This window comes from Nicotiana tabacum, chromosome 20, assembly GCF_000715075.1.
Source record: "Nicotiana tabacum cultivar K326 chromosome 20, ASM71507v2, whole genome shotgun sequence".
In the NCBI taxonomy this organism is placed as follows: Eukaryota; Viridiplantae; Streptophyta; class Magnoliopsida; order Solanales; family Solanaceae; genus Nicotiana; species Nicotiana tabacum.
In genome coordinates this window covers 161,878,424-161,896,850 of record NC_134099.1, presented here as the reverse complement: position 1 = coordinate 161,896,850, position 18,427 = coordinate 161,878,424, and the positions used below count along the sequence as shown (strand labels likewise).

At 38.3% G+C, this 18,427-nt stretch overlaps 1 protein-coding gene across 2 annotated transcripts; it reads left to right on the top strand.

Moving 5' to 3' along the window:
• Positions 1-4,864: 4,864 nt before the first annotated feature.
• Positions 4,865-18,307, top strand: LOC107770343 (uncharacterized). Of its 2 annotated transcripts, XM_016589641.2 has the most exons (24): positions 4,869-5,125; positions 6,326-6,386; positions 6,494-6,621; positions 6,710-6,765; positions 7,625-7,700; positions 7,896-7,962; positions 8,738-8,804; positions 8,929-8,995; positions 10,150-10,233; positions 10,306-10,347; positions 12,309-12,464; positions 12,857-12,934; positions 13,605-13,673; positions 13,806-13,871; positions 13,959-14,087; positions 14,162-14,218; positions 14,608-14,697; positions 15,799-15,864; positions 16,657-16,725; positions 16,795-16,899; positions 17,043-17,168; positions 17,657-17,715; positions 17,819-17,855; positions 17,936-18,307. In XM_016589641.2, exons 1-24 carry the CDS (start codon positions 4,961-4,963, stop codon positions 18,080-18,082), a joined length of 2,067 nt encoding a protein of 688 aa, XP_016445127.1. In that variant the 5' UTR covers positions 4,869-4,960; the 3' UTR covers positions 18,083-18,307. The 2 variants fall into 2 exon arrangements, 1 of the variants encoding a protein (XP_016445127.1); XR_012703834.1 differs by lacking the exons at positions 17,819-17,855; positions 17,936-18,307 and having other exon boundaries at positions 4,865-5,125; positions 17,095-17,168; positions 17,657-17,716.
• Positions 18,308-18,427: the final 120 nt, after the last annotated feature.

The window sequence follows — 18,427 nt, the reverse complement described above, 5'->3', positions numbered from 1 at the left end:
TCGAACGATTCCTTACTTCGTGCTAAGGCATTACATCCTTTGGGAACATGAATGATAAATAAAGGGAAAACTTTAAAAGCCGAAAAGGGTAGAAAAGCCTTATATATGTATGATTAAACTATCATTTCACAAAGGCCAGATCGACCTAATACAAAATTTACAAAGGCCTAAGGGCTACTTTCACTTTGACTAAAAGCCTAAGGACTACCTTATTTCGAGTTCGATCAGGTCCTCACTCAACCACTAAGTTTAAGGGCTACGTAAATTCAAGTTCGAGTAATCATTCTAGGTTCATCGATTGAAAACGGTCAAGGGTAAGGCTTGTTATTGGTCTTCACCATCCCGAACCTAGAGTTCTCGAAAACAACTTCAAAATCTTACGCTAAGGCATTTCTACCCTTACAAGAAATAACAAAAACAAAGGGGCAACCGATTCAAAAGCCATAAATTTAAAAAGTTTCATATATTCATCAAAATTTTTACAAGGGCCATATGGCCCGGTCAAAAATTCTTTACAAAGGTCGGGCGACCTTAGCGGAAAAAAAAAGAAAAAAGGAAAAAAGATCACTAAGCCTAAGTAGCATGATCCTTGCTGGAGGAAGTATCTTCCCCGTCGGAGTCTTCTTCACCAGATCCGCCCATACTCTCTGAGTCCTCCTCGTGAAAGGCCAGCTTTCGAGCCTTCGTTTCCTCTGCCCTAGCAACCTCGATTTCAGTAGACATATCGAAGCTTTGATCACGGACCCCTCGAGGGCCTCCCTTCGAGCCTGCCACTTCGCATGGTTCACCATGCTCTTGGACTGCGCCAGGGTGGCTTCATCATCATCTTTGTATTAGGTCGCGCTAGACTAAGCCTTGACATTGGCCGCGACCAACTCAGATTTGTCCACTTCGAGCTCTTTGGACAAATTGGATGAATGGGATTCGAGCTCCTCGACCCTCTTTGCCTGAACCAAGGCATCCTCTCTTGCTAACTGAAGCTGAGACTCAGCCAAATCTATCTCTGTTTGGACAGCCCTTTTCTGTGCAGCCAATATGTCCATACATCCCTTGAACTCTTCAGCCTTGGCTTGCACTTTATCTATTTGCCTTTAGAAGTCCTTGATTTGTTCGAGCCTCTGTCAGACCTGCAGAATTGGATCATTAGTTGTTATTTCCAACTCATTCTCACTATCATGAAAAACTTGAAATACCTGCTCGTCTATCTCAGCATGTTCATCTCGAGCCGTCACTAAGTCTTCCTGAAGCTTCTCAGTGAGAAGCCTATAGGAATCACATTTCTCGGTGAGGCCCTGAACCTCAGCCTTGCGCTCCTCTCGAATTAGAAGAAAAGCCACATGATGCAACACCGAAGCCTTCAAGGAAAGAAGGAAATATTAGAAATATCTATGACTCAAAGTCATAAAGAGATAAGGGAATGCCCCTCGAACTTACCCGGTTCAGAGCGTGCTGGGCTTCGTCGAACAATAAAACAACTTCCACTTCATCTATCTTTGCTTGGTCCTCTTTAGTAACCAAGCATCGAAGATAACTAGCCACCCCCATGGGGGCAGAGAAAACTCGAGCATCCTCCAGAACCAAGATGATGAGTGGCTGCTTACGCCCGAGGATCGACACTGTGGGTTAAGAATTGGTTGGTCAGTTTAAAGCTCGAGGAAGCTTCACTTGAGCTCTTCCTCGGTACGTCCAAATCACCTAGACTGGTGACATCTTCTACCTCAATGAAATAATATTGGAAGAAATCTTCCTTTCCACGGGCTACCTCCCCGTGACAAGTCTCCACAGCTTGAGCGTCACGTATCATCGATTCAGGAACTGGAGGGAACAAAGGGGAACCCCCGATCTCTATTTCCCCAAGTGGGTCTTTCGCAACATCGTCTTTGTTCTAGGGAGCCTCAAGCCCGATTTCTGCGTTAACATCGATCGCATCTTCGGTAGCCCTCCCACCTCGCGGTGAGGTATCTTCAACTTTTTCTCGCTCGGGCTCATCAGGTCGGGGCAAAGTAGTTTCGGCTCCCGCCAGTCCATTGATTCCTTGAATCTCGATGCCATCTCGCACATGAGTCACCAGCCTAGAGTTTTCTTCTTCTTCATCTTCGTCTTTGGTCTCGTCCTTTTGCTGTTGGACGGACTCCAGAGTTACATGGATGATATTCCTCTTGGGCTTACGGGGCCTCCTAGCCGGCCTTTTTTTTTCGGGCCTGGGGAACTCGGAGCCTCCTTTCTTTTCTTTTTTTTGCCCTGCTTTGGGGCAGATGATGAAAGAAGTACCTCTTTTTTAGCAAATGGGGGCCTCATTGGTACATCCTTACCGAGGCCTACAAAAAGGAAAATATAAATAAGTACGATAACGAAGCCCGAATGAAAACCGTTCTAAGGAAAGAAGATTACCATGATTACAGGCCTCCCATTGACCCTTTGATAACTCCATCCAAGCACTCTTGGAGTAAGATTTTTGTGACATTAATCCCTTGACCCATTGCCTCAGGTTGGGGATCACTTCCGACACAACGGCCACAACTGTAATGCAAAAAACTTAGATGAGGGGAAGATAAGAAGTAAAACAACAAAAATAGATATTCAAAGGCAAAGCAATACTTACACTTCATGTTCCATTTTTTCAAGGAACGACATGTCTTCGGCGGGGATTAGGTCCGAAGTCTTTATTCAGACAAATCTGCCCATCCAACCTCGGTCTTGGGTCTCGTCTATGCTCAAGAATGGGGGTTTGGTGGCTTGGTAGTAAAGCTTGATCATGCTTCCACGATAAAGCCGGGGGCTGTAAAGGCGCATGAGGTGATCGAGGGTAAAAAGATGCCCCTCAATCTTGCTTGCAAAGAATCGGAGGAGGATCACGATCCTCTAGAACGATGGATGGATTTGACCTAAAGTGACATCGTACCTCTTGCGACAAGCAACAATGATAGGGTCTAAGGGACCTATTGTGAAGGGGTAGGTATAGACACTCAGATACCCCTCCTTGTGAGCTGTGATGGATTCTTCGGGGCTAGGAACTACTACATCCTTGCCTACCTAATTGCACTCCTCTTTCACCTTCGCGAGGAGATCTTCTGTAATCGTACATATGTACCTCAACATCGGTTCACATCAACCCGGTGTCGAGGGTGTATTCTCCACCTTGAAATCAACAATAGTGGCACACTTCGTCGAAACGAAGTCCTCGAGGGGATGTTTCGCCACGACTGCGGCCCCGGCGGACTTTGATGAAGAGGCGGCTTCCTTATACGGAATGTTTTTTTAAAGTTTTAGTCATTCTTATGAGTAGAGAATGATGAAACGGGGGAAAAACGCTTAGTGTTTTGCGACAAAAAAAGTAAGAAAATTCAGAGATCTGAAAATATAGAGCTCTGAAGAAGGCAAAGATTTTGAAGATTAGACTGAAGGAGATTTGTAACCAAAGTTTGAAAGATGAAAAAACGATGCATTTATAGGTTGAAGACGACAGTTTAATACTGGTAGTGGCCGACCGGCAATTGACGCGCCTTAAATACCCGAGGAACTGAACCGCCGGGACGTTTCGGTAACCTCTGCCGCTTGCATCACAACACTTACGTCATGGTAAACCAAGGGCAGGTTCGAAGACTCAATTCGTTCCTTATCAGTACACTCCAAAAAATGAGGGGACTATCTATATACGATCAAAATCAGGCTTGCCTAATTTTGTATGACTAAACAAACTCAGGGTGGCAGATCAAGGCTCGGCCTCAATTATATCAGACCATGGTACGGAGATGGATCGGGAAACTCGTGGATCAATGGTCGATCAAGATCGAGCCTAGCCGTGATCAAGACCGAAGCGAGAAAGAGATTGAGTGAGATTGAAGAAGCCTTCTTAGTCAAATAACAGAAAGCCGAGATATCCGTGATCGGGCAAGAATAGTGGCGAAAATCTCGGCACGTATCAAGTCAGGACCGGTTATTTGGCCTATCATGAGATTTACTTCTATAATTAGAATTATACCATAAATAGGAATCCTCTACTATATAAAGAGGGTCCTAATCATTTTGTAATCAATATATATTCACGCATAACAAGGCAATATATTATATTTTTTCTCTTACAAGCTCTGTTGTTCAGTTCATACTTTTCAATAGCACACTCAGTTGGTTCGAGGGCGGTTTAGCTCGAGGGCCACAATTGTTCATCATATTGGTTTGCTCTATTTATTGTTAATTTCTAACATTAATTCTCATATTTATCAGTTTGTGCCAAGTGAAATCACATATCCTTAAAACCACTTAAGTTTAATTGTTATCCAATTTTAAGGGTAAACACACTCTTGGTTTGTAATTCAGTTCTATGCCTTATAGTAATCTAGTTCATTGTCTTTATATTCTAGTTTGATTGGTAGTCCTTGTTTTGTTAAGTTCAATAATTTATTTCATGTTAGAAATAACATATCTTTAATTGGGACATTAAATTATTCATCACTATTTAATTCAATTATAATTAAGATATTTTGATAAATGATAAAATTTCTCAATGAGTAATTTGTTTGTCAGTGTTATGTAGAATTTAGTGGCCAAAATATGCACCTAGCACTGTATGCTTCATATCTTAAGAAAAACCGAAACAAAGAAAACCCCGATAAAAATGACAAAACTAAACCGATAAAACTTAATTGGTTTAATTTTAGTATTTGAAAAATCAAATTAATTTGTTTGGTTTTGTCCCAAACCGAACCATAAACACTCCAAATTAAATACTTGATGGAGACTAGAAGTGATTTCTTTTGGCAAATTTACAGGACTAAACCTGTTCAAGAGTATATATAAGGGACTATTGTAAATCTATTCCAAAGGTAAGGGACCATATTTGTCAAATTGTTCTGCAAAATATCTCTAGTGCAAAACCCCAAAATTTGAAAAGACCCGGCAGCAATTCTTGAATTCAAAATTGGAGTAGAAGCAAGCAAGCAACAGGAGACACCAATTAACCATGGATTTGGATGATTGGGAATTGAGTGTAGAGGAATTGGACAATCTCGAAAGAGATGCCCTAAAACAAATAGCTGAGCGCAACGCATCTTCTTCTACTGCTACTACTAGTGCCGCTTCTCTGCAATCTACACTCCCTTCTGCCTTTCCAGCTACATATAAAAGAGTCAGTTTTTTCTACTCAGTTTCATTTCTACTTCGTTTTTAATCATACCCATTTGGGATTTTTCACCGTTGTTTGATTTTAATTTCTCCTAGGCATTTCTTCAAGCATATTATCTGCACTCTGTAAAATATATTTGTGATTTCTGCTGGTGATATGGTTCGAGTTGATTTGATTTTCAGAATTAAACCAAGTAAATAAATTGTTTGCTCAGGGTTTCTCCCTGTCTTTCATACTTAATTATGTCTTCAAGAGTTTTAATATTTTGGGCATAATTGTTGCTATAACACCACCACCACCTTTCAACAAAATATTTGTACAGGCTTGGCTTGACCAACGAAAAGAATGAGACCTGAAATGAGTTATTGATCTACTCCAGCTATGGCGTTAAGGTTTTAGGTTGAATACATCTGTTTGACTCCTTAGGTTACAGATATTTGCATGTTTAGTCTGTGTTTTCTTACATCTTTGGAGAATTTAGCTGTGCTGTCCATGTTATGTAACTGTCTGTATATGTGCATCACTGGTGAGCCTATAGCTAAAACGGTTGCTCAATATCATTGGTGTTATGGTGATTTTTCTTGACATTATTTGTATATTTTGCCAACTAAATTGTTAGTATTTCTTTTTCGATAAGTAACTAATTTATTAGAATCAGCAGACTTCACGAGAGACAAGACGCAATACAACAACAACAAACCTAGTGATTTCTCACAAGTGAGTGATATCTCACAAGTGTGGTCTTGAGAGGGTAAGATGTATGCAGCCTTACCCCTACCCTGGAAGGGCAGAGAAGTTGATTCCAATAGACCCTCGGCTGGAAAAAGGATGAAAAAAAGTAATGGCAACAAGTAAGAACAACAACAAGACAAGACACAATAGAAGAAAAATATTTATACAGGCGATACCAATTAGTTGGGAATATTTTTTAATCATTTTGATACATCTATGTTAGGTCCTATACTTTCTAGGAGTCTTTTAGCTCTATTAGAGATTCTTATGCCAGTAGGAAATCTAGTGAATTTCTAATACTTTTCATTTTTATTTTTATTTTGCATGATGGCCTGAGATGAATTTTAATGGGAAACATGATCAGTGAGAATTCATATAGCCTACTCAACTTGTTTGCAACTGAGTAGTAGTAGTTGTAACTGAATTAATAGCTTATTGGGTACTCCCATTACTGCCTTTTTTCTGTTGCAGGAAGAAGCATCATCTGCTGCACCTACAATAAAGTCTTCATCAGGGGAAGATAAGGTCTCTGGTGAGTGTTTGCATCTCCCATCTTAAGGTGGTTATATCTGATTTTCAGATATTCCTGACTCCTGACTCCTGTATGCCTGTCCATTAAACACCCTTGACAAAACAAAGGAACAAGCTCTGCTGGAAATTCTGGACCTCATGATGGCAATCATGTGAAACAGCTAAAAGAAAAGCGCTCTGTTAAATTTTTCCTTCATGCAAGTGGAAATATTGCAGCAAAGTTTTCATATGACCAGGTAGCTATTGGCCTACTTGCATCATGTCATTCTGTTGAAGATTTCCTTTTTGGCTTTTGGAAACAATGTGGATCTTATCTTCTACCAGATCCTTGTTGAAGCTTGCCGTAAAATCCCTAAAGCCAGTTGGAGTGCTAAAGAGAGGTATTCTTGTCCTTTTCTTTATTATGCCGCCCTCCACCCATTTCCTTTTCCTTTCAAATATAGTCGAAGCAGGCAACGAAACTGCTGCTACGCAATACCCCCCTCCCCACAACAACTCCACCTCAGTCCCAAGCTAATTGTAGTTGGCAACACCAATCCTCATTTCCAATAAACTTCGAAAAAGAGGAGATATGGGAATTAAAAGTCTAAAAGTAACAAAAAGCACTCCTGTTCTCTGCGACTAGATTTCATCCAAGTAGACAAACTGATAGCAAATGACATTTCATTGTATCCTTTTCTCTCATGACCGAAGACAACCATTGTGTGGATGTCAAATATATTTGTATTCTGTGTTGCCAAAAGAAAGGGCAAATGAAAAAATGTTTTTTTTCCCCGGGGAAGAACTATTCTCCCATCTCTTGAATAGCACCATCCTTAGCACTCACATTTTTTCTTTTTGTTGGAGATATAATTAAGTAAATAAAAGTGTACCCTCTCTAAGCACTTAAGCTTTTAGCTGAGATGGTTATACAATTCAACATGTTATTGGAGTAGGCAGAGGTCTTGAGTGCGAGTCTCACCGCCGGCCATAATCAAAAAGAATTTTCATGTGCTCATGAAAAAAGATCAGGCCACACGTGAGGGGACGTGTTGGAGATTTAATTAAGTAAATAAAAGTGTACTCTCTCTAACAGCTAAAGCTTTTAGCTAAGATGGTTACACAATTCAACACTTTTGTTTTTGGCTTTGTTGTGTTATCAACCGTTAGTTTGTCAGTTGGCCAAGTATCTTAAATCATGTTTGCCAGGGTTGAATTCGAAATTCAAATGCAGTGAGTCCCTCTATATATATGTTGCAGGTTATGGATGTTTCCTTTGTCATCGTTGTCCATAGCAGGAAAAGTTCTTCGTGAAATTTCAGGCTCCAATCTGGAGGTGAGGAGTTGAAAATTCTTTTGCTCTCCTCAAATCACTTTCCCAACTTCTGATGAGAATACAATAAAAATTAGGAGTTAGCTTTGGTGGACCTTGTGCATATGTTTTTTTCCATAGAATCCGGTACTTAAATATCTTGAATCTTCTTTGGTTCCATTTAATTAAGCTAATGTTGGTTCATCTTTAACATGTAAGTTGGAGAATTTAGATCCTCTGGTACAACGTGCCATTGCTGCTGCTTCTGCGATGCCTGACCTTCGAGGTAAATCACTGCTGCTCTGCTATACTGCCGTGGAAATTCCATGGCGATGCTTATCATGAAATAGATTATCAAGAAATAACAGAAATGAGCTAGATTTTTACTGCAATTTTCTATTAGGTGCTTGCTTTGAGATTACTGTGCAGAGTAGATAGTAAATTCAAGTATTAGACAATGTACAAGTTGAACAGCTGGTTCAACGCCACCTTGAACGAATTCTTTTATGCTGGTACTTGTGTCATCTTAGGCCCATGTATTGCCGTCAATACCTATTAGACAATCATTTCTCATGGTATGTATTGTGAAAGAATTTGAGCATCCAATCCAAAATCTTTAGGCAATGGGTGGAGTATGTCAAGACCTTAATACACCTTTGTGATCCTTTACCCAATTAATTTGGGACAATTATGTAACTCAAAACACCTTTCCACACATATAAACTGATTTCTGGGTTTACAGGTAACAAGACTTACGAGTGTGAGAAATGGCTTAGCACACATTTTCGTACCGTGTGAAAGAATATGAATATCTAATCCAAAATCTGAATGCAACGGGTCGAATAGTCTTAGTCCTTCATAAACACCTTTGGTAGCTCTTATACAATTCGTATTAGAAGGGTCGTGCTAGCATATTTTCTGTCCATTTCCTAGATTTTGATAGGACATCTTATCCTCATCTATGTAGCACCTGCTTTTATATATCAATAAAACATTCATTTTGTATACAAGAGCAGTTCGTCTAGCTTTGTATGTGTATTTAGTTTTTCTCTTTTCACCAGATCATTATGAATTCATTCCAAATAGTATTGAATCAAAGCTGATGCCTTTTCAGCGTGAAGGGGTCAGGTATGTTATACAATTCTTTTGAAGTTTTTGAGCTTTTCCTTTATTAGTCAATTTGATCTGTAGGAAGGGCACGCTGTTCTTTGTTCTTTGACTAAAAAAGGAGGTATAACATTTTTCTGTTCAGATTTGCATTACAGCATGGAGGGCGTATCCTATTGGCTGATGAGATGGGACTTGGAAAGACTCTTCAGGTTTTGGCTAAAACTATGCCAAATTGAATGTTGGTTTAGTCATTTACCTGCTACATGCTGATATTTTCATATAACAGCAATATCAAGTTAGTAGCAAATTTAATGTTTATTCTTTCAGGGTACAACGTTTTACTGGTTATGGTATTGTATTTTTTTTTCTTATGATGTCTCACTTTAGGCCCTAAGTTCTAGCTTGATAGCTAGTTGAGTTATTAATTGTCCGGCATGGATGATATAAAGGGTTCTAGTGGACCCCACCTTACCTTAAAAATTGGTTTGGATGTTCATATTATTTTACATAGTAACAGAGCCAACCTATGGTAAGCCGTTCTCGCAAGTGTTAGGCTGTGTTAAATTCACGTGTGTGCTTTAACAAAATGACTGTTTCAGGCTATGTTGCTCGGACTCTCCGAAAATATAGATGGGTGCTTGCCCGATCCTCCAAAAATAGTGTATTTTTGGAGGATCCGACACGGGTGCGGCAACTGTTTTGGAGAGTCTGCGCAACATAGGTTCCAGGCTCAAAAGCACAATGTCATGGCATCAAATATGTGCGTGTTGAACTGTGGACAAAAATTCTTTCTTAAAGAAAAAATAGTGAATAGGACGAGAATTTACTCAAATTTGAGTCAACAATTGTGGCTCATCTGCAAGCTTCGACAGTCATGTACTTCTTCTACTGCTGCTCCTCTGCTGCTATTTATATTTGCATTTCCGCTTTAGTTCTCCTGTCTTGGGTTATGATTATGTTGTTATTTTGCTCCTTCCTTCTATTGTGTAATGTCTAGTCTGACTTTGTTCTTGCATTACAACCCAAAATCACTTTGTCAGATCTTTTTTTGCCTTCAAACTATGAACTTAAGCTGATTGAGAGTCAATGTTGACAGTTGATAGCCAATTGGTTACCTAAATATGCCTTGTCAAAAGTGATCATTTTTTGTTTCTCTCAACTATATTTGACATAGATGGTTTTATATTTTCAGTTAGCATGTGTTTTACACACCTCAATCCGTAACTGATATGCATAATTATATGACCAAATGTGTGACATACGTATAATCAAGTTTTTTATGGTCGGGATTTTCTTTGACATGGATCTTTGGTTGCCCTATCTCTATGTATCATACATGTTTTATTTCTTTTCACATTTGCAGGCTATCGCTGTGGTTTCATGCATCCGCGAATCATGGCCAGTTCTTGTTCTTGTTCCATCTTCCTTACGGCTTCACTGGGCTTCTGTAAGTCATGGTAATTTTTGTATGTTATCAGGAGTTTTGCCTTGCACTCACTGTTTTTGGTGCTTAATGCAGATGATTCAACAGTGGCTGAATATTCCATCATCGGAAATACTTGTATGGTTCGATAACTTTTTTCCTATTTTTCTTTTATAGAGAAGTAAGTTGCTGATGATTGCGCAGTGAAATTTAGAACAGTTGAATGAAATTAATGTTTGTGTAGACGGGTTGAGTTTCTTGATGTTTTAGCATTGTTCGATATCTTGAGATCTAAATATGATGATTTCACAAATATGTATAGTATCATGTCAATTGCTGCATTAGTATTTTACAATTCAATTTGTGGAGTTGGTTATACTTCAAATTTAGCTCTGTGCACTCCTTGTTTTTACATGAAAGAATTCACCCGAGCTCTTAAATCCTCAATTTCACTTCAAGTAGAAGTTTCACGTTTTTGAATGTTACACAAGGAAATAAGGTGTAAATATCATAATAAAGTTAATTTAGTCTGGTGTTATAGATATTTACTATATTACACTAGATTTTGGGATAATTAAAGATGTTAGATAATTAGTATTTCTTGTGCTTGTACTTAAAATTTAGCTTTCTTCATATATGATTAAATTGGTTAATCACTTAAAGAGAAGTTGTATTTACTAGACAACAACTATAACTCAGTCCCAACCAAGTTGGGGTCGGCAAGCTTTAATTACTACAACAACAACAACAACAACCTAGTATAATCCCACTTAGTGGGGTCTGGGGAGGGTAGTGTGTACGCAGACCTTACCCCTACCCTGGGGTAGAGAGGCTGTTTCCAAATAGACCCTCGGCATCCTTCCCTCCTAGAACTTCCCACCTTGCTCTTGGGTAGACTCGAACTCACAACCTCTTGGTTGGAAGTGGAGGTTGCTTACCATCAGAACAACCCCTCACAAGCTTTAATTACTAGAAAATGAAAAAAAACATAAAGGTTATAGGTGAAAGCCAAGGATGGGCCCGAGGTGCCAATCTGAAAAATTAATGTTGGTTAACCTAATTAATATGGTTTAATTTGTTGTATTTCTGCCTAATAATTTGAGTATTTCTTTGTATTCTTAAAATCAAGTTATACACAAATTAATTCTCTTCATCAATAAATCCGACATTGTTCCTCATTTCTCAAACTTTTCTTAAAATCAAGTTATACACAAATTAGTTATCTTCATCAATAAATCCGACATTGTTCCTCATTTCTCAAACTTTCATCATAAAAACTATTCTGTGAACTGGCTTTGCTTTTTCTACCTCGCTCCATAGCTTTTTTGTTCAACTTTCAAATTACTTTGTAAATATTTCTACTGCAGTTTCTTGTTAATGGGTACTGAATAAAATACCCTCAACAATAAATAAAGGAAAGCTTTCAAATTACTCTCGCCAAATTTCACGAATCTCTATCGCTGCGGCAACAACAGTGGCCAAAGGTTTCCACGTGGAAGACAATGGCTCGCAGGGTCAGACCCCCATGTTTGGTTCTCCATTTCCAGCAATAGCCATGCTCTCCCCTTTTTTTGACACCTACTTTCAGTTCAATCTCCTCTGTGAATCAGTAGTCAGTGATCTGGACTGCACACTTCATCAATGATTTCTTCATTTGGTATTAAGAGCAATCTTTTGTCTTGGCAAATTTCTGTAAGGCCATAGGTGCCTTCTAGTCTTCTAAGTTCATTCTACAAATTGGACTGCAAATATCATTGTTCCCCACTATAGAAATACTTGTCGTGCCCTATCTTCTTTGTCTACCACAATGTTATAGATGTAAGAAGGCAAGTTTCTAATGGGCCATCTTTTTAACTCTGGTTCAAAATTTTCTAATGTTGCACCTTAAGTTATCGCAGAATCTAATTATGTTACTGCCTACTTTGAGGTAACTTATGAGAAGCTTTTCATTGCTATTCAATTACTAGGTAAGTTGATTAACAGTTCTATGTTTACGTGCAATGGAACCTTAAAGAGCAAGTGCCACTAGAGAGGAATGTAATGTTACAAACAAGTCGCATTTCAAGTTCCCAGATAATTAATATTTTTCTATTACACAGGTGGTTTTATCTCAATGGGGTGGTTCAAATAAGGCAGGATTTAAAATAGTGCCTTCAAACACTAAGAAGTCCGTTCACCTTGATGGTGTGTTCAACATAGTATCGTACGACATAGTCCCTAAGCTTCAAGATCTACTTATGGCATCAACTTTTAAGGTAAGTACAGTACATTATCTACAGGATCTGACATCTGCTGTAATTCAATTCTCTAATACCTGAACAATTTGAATCCTTAGTACCTTATCTTTTGATGGACCTTGACGTTGTATTCAACATGGCTCAGTATATGTATTTGTCTATTATTGTGAGTGATATAACATGACTGAAAAGTTAAAAGACCTTTTTTGTTATCTGGATTTTATTGCATTCTTATTTGCTTGGATACCCTTTTGTTATAGAGGCTTAAGATCTTCAGTCTTTGGATGTTGATACTTCTCTAACCTCTTGATTATTGTGTTTATATTAAGTGCTTTGTGTTGGATTTCCCCTAATGGTTGGCATTTTCATGCTACTTAATGACTGTTATCCGTGATGATATGTTTATTCAGGTTGTTATTGCAGATGAATCACACTTCTTGAAAAATGCCCAAGCAAAAAGAACCGGTGCTTCACTTCCCTTATTACAGGTCTGCTTCCTTTCTTTTATAAAGAAAAGGTCTGTGTGCATTCTCACTGTGTTCAGGGGTGGGTTTGTTCTATAGTGTTCTCACTCAATGATGATGGATGTATTACTTTTTTCCAAAAAAAGAAAAAAGAAGATGGATATATATCATTGTAGTTACTTGTGCTCGATACATGGAGGCATCTCTTGATACTTTTTACAGTAACCTTCATCCATCTAAAAAAAAAATGGTAAATGGAAAAGAGGCACGCATCAATTAGTTCAGTGCACCACCCTGAACTGTATGCAATATATATTTCAAGATACAGTTCACAACAGAGAAGTTCAACTCATGGTTATCAAGTTGACAAAGTTCAGATGAAATTTCACATCTGCTTTGTCTAAATCTTTCTGTAGTATGAAACATATCGAAATGAACAAGAAAGAAAAGAAACAAAAGTATCAGTTGGCCTCTGAACAAATGACTCTTTGAAAACTTGGTGGGAAATTGGTTGAATACTCCCATCCAAGTTGGTGAGCATGAAAGAGGGATTAAGTGGAACAGAATTGACTGGGTGATAGGGTCATGGAAACGCTTGTTTCTTCCATATATTGGACCTTAGCTCCAACATTTTTTACCAAATCTATAAATGGAAAGGAGTGGTTCTGATGAACTTACATTTTGACTACTGCAGAAAGCTCAGTATGTGATATTGCTCAGTGGAACTCCTGCTTTATCAAGGCCAATTGAACTATTCAAACAGGTATACAATATATTGATAAAAAAGTTTTTTATTGGTACTCTGCATACAGTTCTTAACTACTATCAAGTTTCAAATAGAAGGGAAAAAAATTATTTATTGGGGGTTTGTGATCTAAAACTGTGTGCTTGACAGCTGGAGGCCTTGTATCCTAATGTATATAAGAATGTGCATGAATATGGCAACCGCTATTGCAAGGGTGTAAGTCAAAACTCCCCTGCATCAGAAGCCTTTTCTGACATCTTACAATAACAAAGAAGTGCTCTAACAGGTTTGCTGACATTCTAGGGCATCTTTGGAGTTTATCAAGGTGCAAGTAATCACGAAGAGCTGCACAGTCTAATGAAAGCAACGCTGATGATTCGGAGACTGAAAAAAGATGTTCTTTCTGAGCTCCCTCAGAAGCGGAGGCAACAGGTATAAAATTTGGACTTACATTTTGATGGTTCTGGCCACATGACTTCATCTCATTCTCTCTCACTTCGTTACAGGTTTTCCTAGACTTGGGGGAGAAGGAGATGAGACATGTTAATATTTTATTTCGTGAGGTATTCTTGTATACCTTTGTGATTATACTTTATTGGCCCCTTCCCACCCAATAACTTGAAGGGGACTTTGGACCAGAAATGCTGTTTTTTCTGTTTTTAATCATCTTGGTTTATGCATTCAATGACCTTTATTTATTCCAGTTAACCTCCTTTTGAATTTTCAGCTATGAATACCTTAACGTCTCTTGTGGTACTTCTTACTGGAAACTTATTATTATTTCTTGAAACTTCCTTTTGCTAATTTGAATTTAAAGAAACGGATTTAGAGAAATATATGATGCTTGATAGTCCGGTTCAAAGATTGTAAAGAACTTTCTTTGATAATGATGCCTGACAGTCCTTGATCTTTGAGGAAGCATTTTTACTTAATCGAATGTTGCATCCTGTAGTTGGAGGTCATTAAGGGGAAATATAAATTAGCTCAGTCCGAGGAGGAGGCTAAATCTCTTAAGTTTGCAGAGAAGAGCCTCATCACTAAGGTACATCTGCAAATTTAGATTATGATTACTTATTTATTTCTTTTTAATCAGTTTGGAGAGTTGAGTGCTATATCAAGGATTCTTGAAAATTATACTGATCTTATCCTGGTTTAACTGCATGATATGCTTCTCTTTGCCTCTTGCGCCTTGAGCACTTGACTCACAATATATCCCTTTTCTCCGAAAACTTCTGCTGTCAGAATAGTGCTCCTGTGTGTAGGCCGATTGAAAAACTTGTCCTCTGGGAAGGTAAGTAGACCACAAATAAATTAGGAGTTTATAAGAGAAATTTGCAGATTGAACTCAAGTCAAATTGAGGGACGCAACAATATTCTGTTCTGGCATAATGTGCTGCTAGGGGCACACACCTAAGTGTTTCTGTGTAAAATGAGCGATGTGATTGATGTAGAAAGCATAATGAGCTTCCTCAGTCTCCTAGAGTAATAGGAGCTGAGTCTTTGTGACCTTGTTGTCAAATCCATGCACAATTGTCCTATAAAAAGTTGACAACTACTAAAAGTTAATGCTAGAAGAACAGACCATCCAAGAAAATAATGGCAAAACCACTTAAGAATTGTCTGCAGTCTCAATCATAGTATCTGGCACATAGAAAGTATTGTTGTTTGAAAAAAAATTCCGTATCATTTGCATTGTTCATGTTGGCTAAGTTTTATTTGATCAACTGGAATACCCACCGATTAATACAATATGAGCTGAATTGCTGTTGGCCCGATAGGGTAGATTAATGTGCATGAAGTTTTTATTTGGAGAAGGTAAATGTTACTATAATTTACAGAGATACTGGAATAAACCTGGAAATCTTCTGTTAGTCTTAAATTACTGTCACCTTGTGTTAACAGTGCCTAATCTCAGACATCTTTTACCTGCATGCTGCCCATACTTCTGGGGCTGCTTTAGACTTCTCTGGGCGCCCTATTTCTTTAATTGCTGGTGCGTAATAATGACATTTTACAAATTTGCTCTAGGTTTCTTACATTGCTCACTGCCATTTTTTGGATTTTTTTTGTTTCTAAAAACTTGATTTGGCTGCTTTGTTTTTACCAAAGTTCTAAACCCTATTCTTTGCTTGTTGGGCTGCAGATTTACACTGCCTCTGCTGAGGCCAAAATTCCAGCAGTTTTGGATTACCTAGGAACCATGGTTGAGGTATGGCCTTGGTTTCTTCTACATCCTAGATATTCAGAATACAAAGTGAAAGCATCTCCAGCTGCTCTATTGGAATGTTCTTTCTTTACCTCTTTCATCACGTTGGATTAAAAGACAATACCATCTGTAAGGGAGAAGAGTACAAAGGGAAAAGGAAGCACTATTCTCATGTTGAAGAGCCAAAAAGGAAGATAAAATCAGAAAATATTGGCCGTTGAATTTCTTTGGAAATTAGAAAGATATTGCCTTTCCATTAGATAGAAGAAAGGGAACTCCAGTATCAGATACACAACCTACAGATAAATAAGGATATTGGAAGCGCTGTTTTAACTCGATGTGAGTTTACTCAAAACAACCAAGTTGCAACTTGAGGTCTAGGTGTTTGAGACCTTACTAATAATGACAACACATGTCAACTAAAACTTGTCTGATGTACAACTTCTCATATAAACTTATTTTCGAGTCAAGTGCGAGTTCAACTTCTCATATAAACTTATTTTCGAGTCAAGTGCGAGTTCAACTTCTCATATAAACTTATTTTCGAGTCAAGTGCGAGTTTCAAGTTGTTAAGTGATGCTCGTAGGGTCCTTGCATCAGTTCCATTGTTTACACCAAAGAGTGCTCTGTCATGCAAAAAGTGGCTGTCCTTCTATCCAACACAATGATTTATGTTTTGTCTATAGAGCAGTTGCACGTCCTCTCCAATATGCCAACTTCTTGCTTCTTCATATAAGCTTCGATATCCTTCTTGTTCTTTTTGGTGTAATAACTGTAGTTTTTTCAAACATGCAGGCAGACTGCAAGTTCCTGATATTTGCGCATCATCAACCAATGATTGAATCGATACACAACTATTTACTTGTAAGATTTGCATGTTTTAGTTGAAATTCGAGAATTGTAGACTATTTGAATGTTCCCTTTGTTTTGCAGAAGAAGAAGGTTGGTTGTATTAGGATTGATGGCAGTACTCCATCAGCATTACGACAAGCATTGGTAACAGATTTCCAGGAAAAAGAAACAATTAAGGCTGCAGTGGTAATGTCATGATCTATTATAATTAGTCAAAGAAACTGTGTAATTTGACCATATGACTGGTTTCCTGGTTGATCTATAAATAAAGTGCAAAAGGGAGGTTATGCAAAATGGGAAATAATATTGTTATAACTGTTGTATTATAGCTATCCATCAAAGCTGGGGGTGTCGGGTTAACATTAACAGCAGCAAGTACAGTGATATTTGCAGAATTATCATGGACACCAGGTGACCTTATTCAAGCCGAGGATCGAGCTCACAGAATTGGCCAGGTGAGCAACATAATGTTAGATAATTGTTTGAAGATATTTTTCGTTCCTGAATTATTTTCAAATCCGCTAGTATACATGGCTTGGTTAATTGGCTGTTGTAGCAAGCTGTTGTGATTCATTAGCACTTACAGCAACAATAACAACAACAACAACATACCCAGTAAAATGGGGTCTGGGGAGAGTAGAGTGTGCGTAGACCTTACCCCTACCCCGGAAGGGTAGAGAGGTTGTTTCCGGGAGAACCTCGGCGATTCATTAGCACTTAATGCAACCAAAAATAGGAATATAAAAGGAGTATAAGTTGGAAGACACTGATTCATTTGCAGTATTTCGCTATTTCCTATCTGTATTCCAGTAATTTTGGTTTAAATAACGACTAAATTATGGGTGTCTCTGCATGTTAAGTTAGCAGACTACAGTAGCGTTAATTCTCTAAGAAATCAATATATTCAGGAGTCAGAACTTTAATGGATGTGCTTCCTTTCTAGGTGTCCTCTGTCAATGTGTGTTATCTGCTGGCAAATGACACTGTTGATGACATTATTTGGTACGTCCTGTTGTTACTAATAGAGCTTTCTAATTTATTTGAGAGTGAACATGCTAAAGGTAGAAGTTCTGGTGTAATGGCTATTCTTATGACTTTTGTACAGGGATGTTGTTCAGAGCAAGCTGGAAAATCTCGGACAGGTCTTCTACTTAATTCTCTATTGAATACTTGAGGTACAAAACTAGCACCCTCGCTAATAAAGTTACAAATGTGTATGCAGATGCTTGATGGCCACGAGAAGTCCTTGGAAGTTTCGACTAATCAGTCCTACAGCAGCCCTTCAAAACAGAAGACCCTCGACTCCTTCATAAAGCGGTGTAATAACTCACCACCTCATGAGCTCAGGAAAAAACATTGTCATCAGTGAGCAATGAGCACTCAAAGAACAAATATTAAACCCCCGTCTCATATACACAGTAGAGGAAATCGGTGGTGTGTATATTCGACTAGTCTATGAATACTTGTTTAGCAGTAGTACGGAGCATTCCCTCATTTTGTTTGATAGAGGGTAGTAATATGCTATGTTTCCTTTTTGGGCTATCTAACACCTTTTCAATTTGTCAACTATGTTATGCCTTACTGTCTCAATATCTCGGATATAGAATGTACGTTTAATATCAATCAACTACGCCTTAATCCCAAAAAACCTGAGATGCTTTTGATCATTTTTTCCCCTTCCCCTATTTTGTTAGCCATGCCTATTCTTAAAATA

Excerpts from the sequence above, each read along its gene's own strand:
- LOC107770343 (XM_016589641.2), top strand. The coding sequence starts at position 4,961 with ATGGATTTGGATGATTGGGAATTGAGTGTAGAGGAATTGGACAATCTC. Across the intron at positions 7,701-7,895 it reads TTTCAGGCTCCAATCTGGAG|TTGGAGAATTTAGATCCTCT; the intron begins GTGAGGAGTTGA and ends TTAACATGTAAG. Across the intron at positions 17,169-17,656 it reads GAGCTCACAGAATTGGCCAG|GTGTCCTCTGTCAATGTGTG; the intron begins GTGAGCAACATA and ends CTTCCTTTCTAG.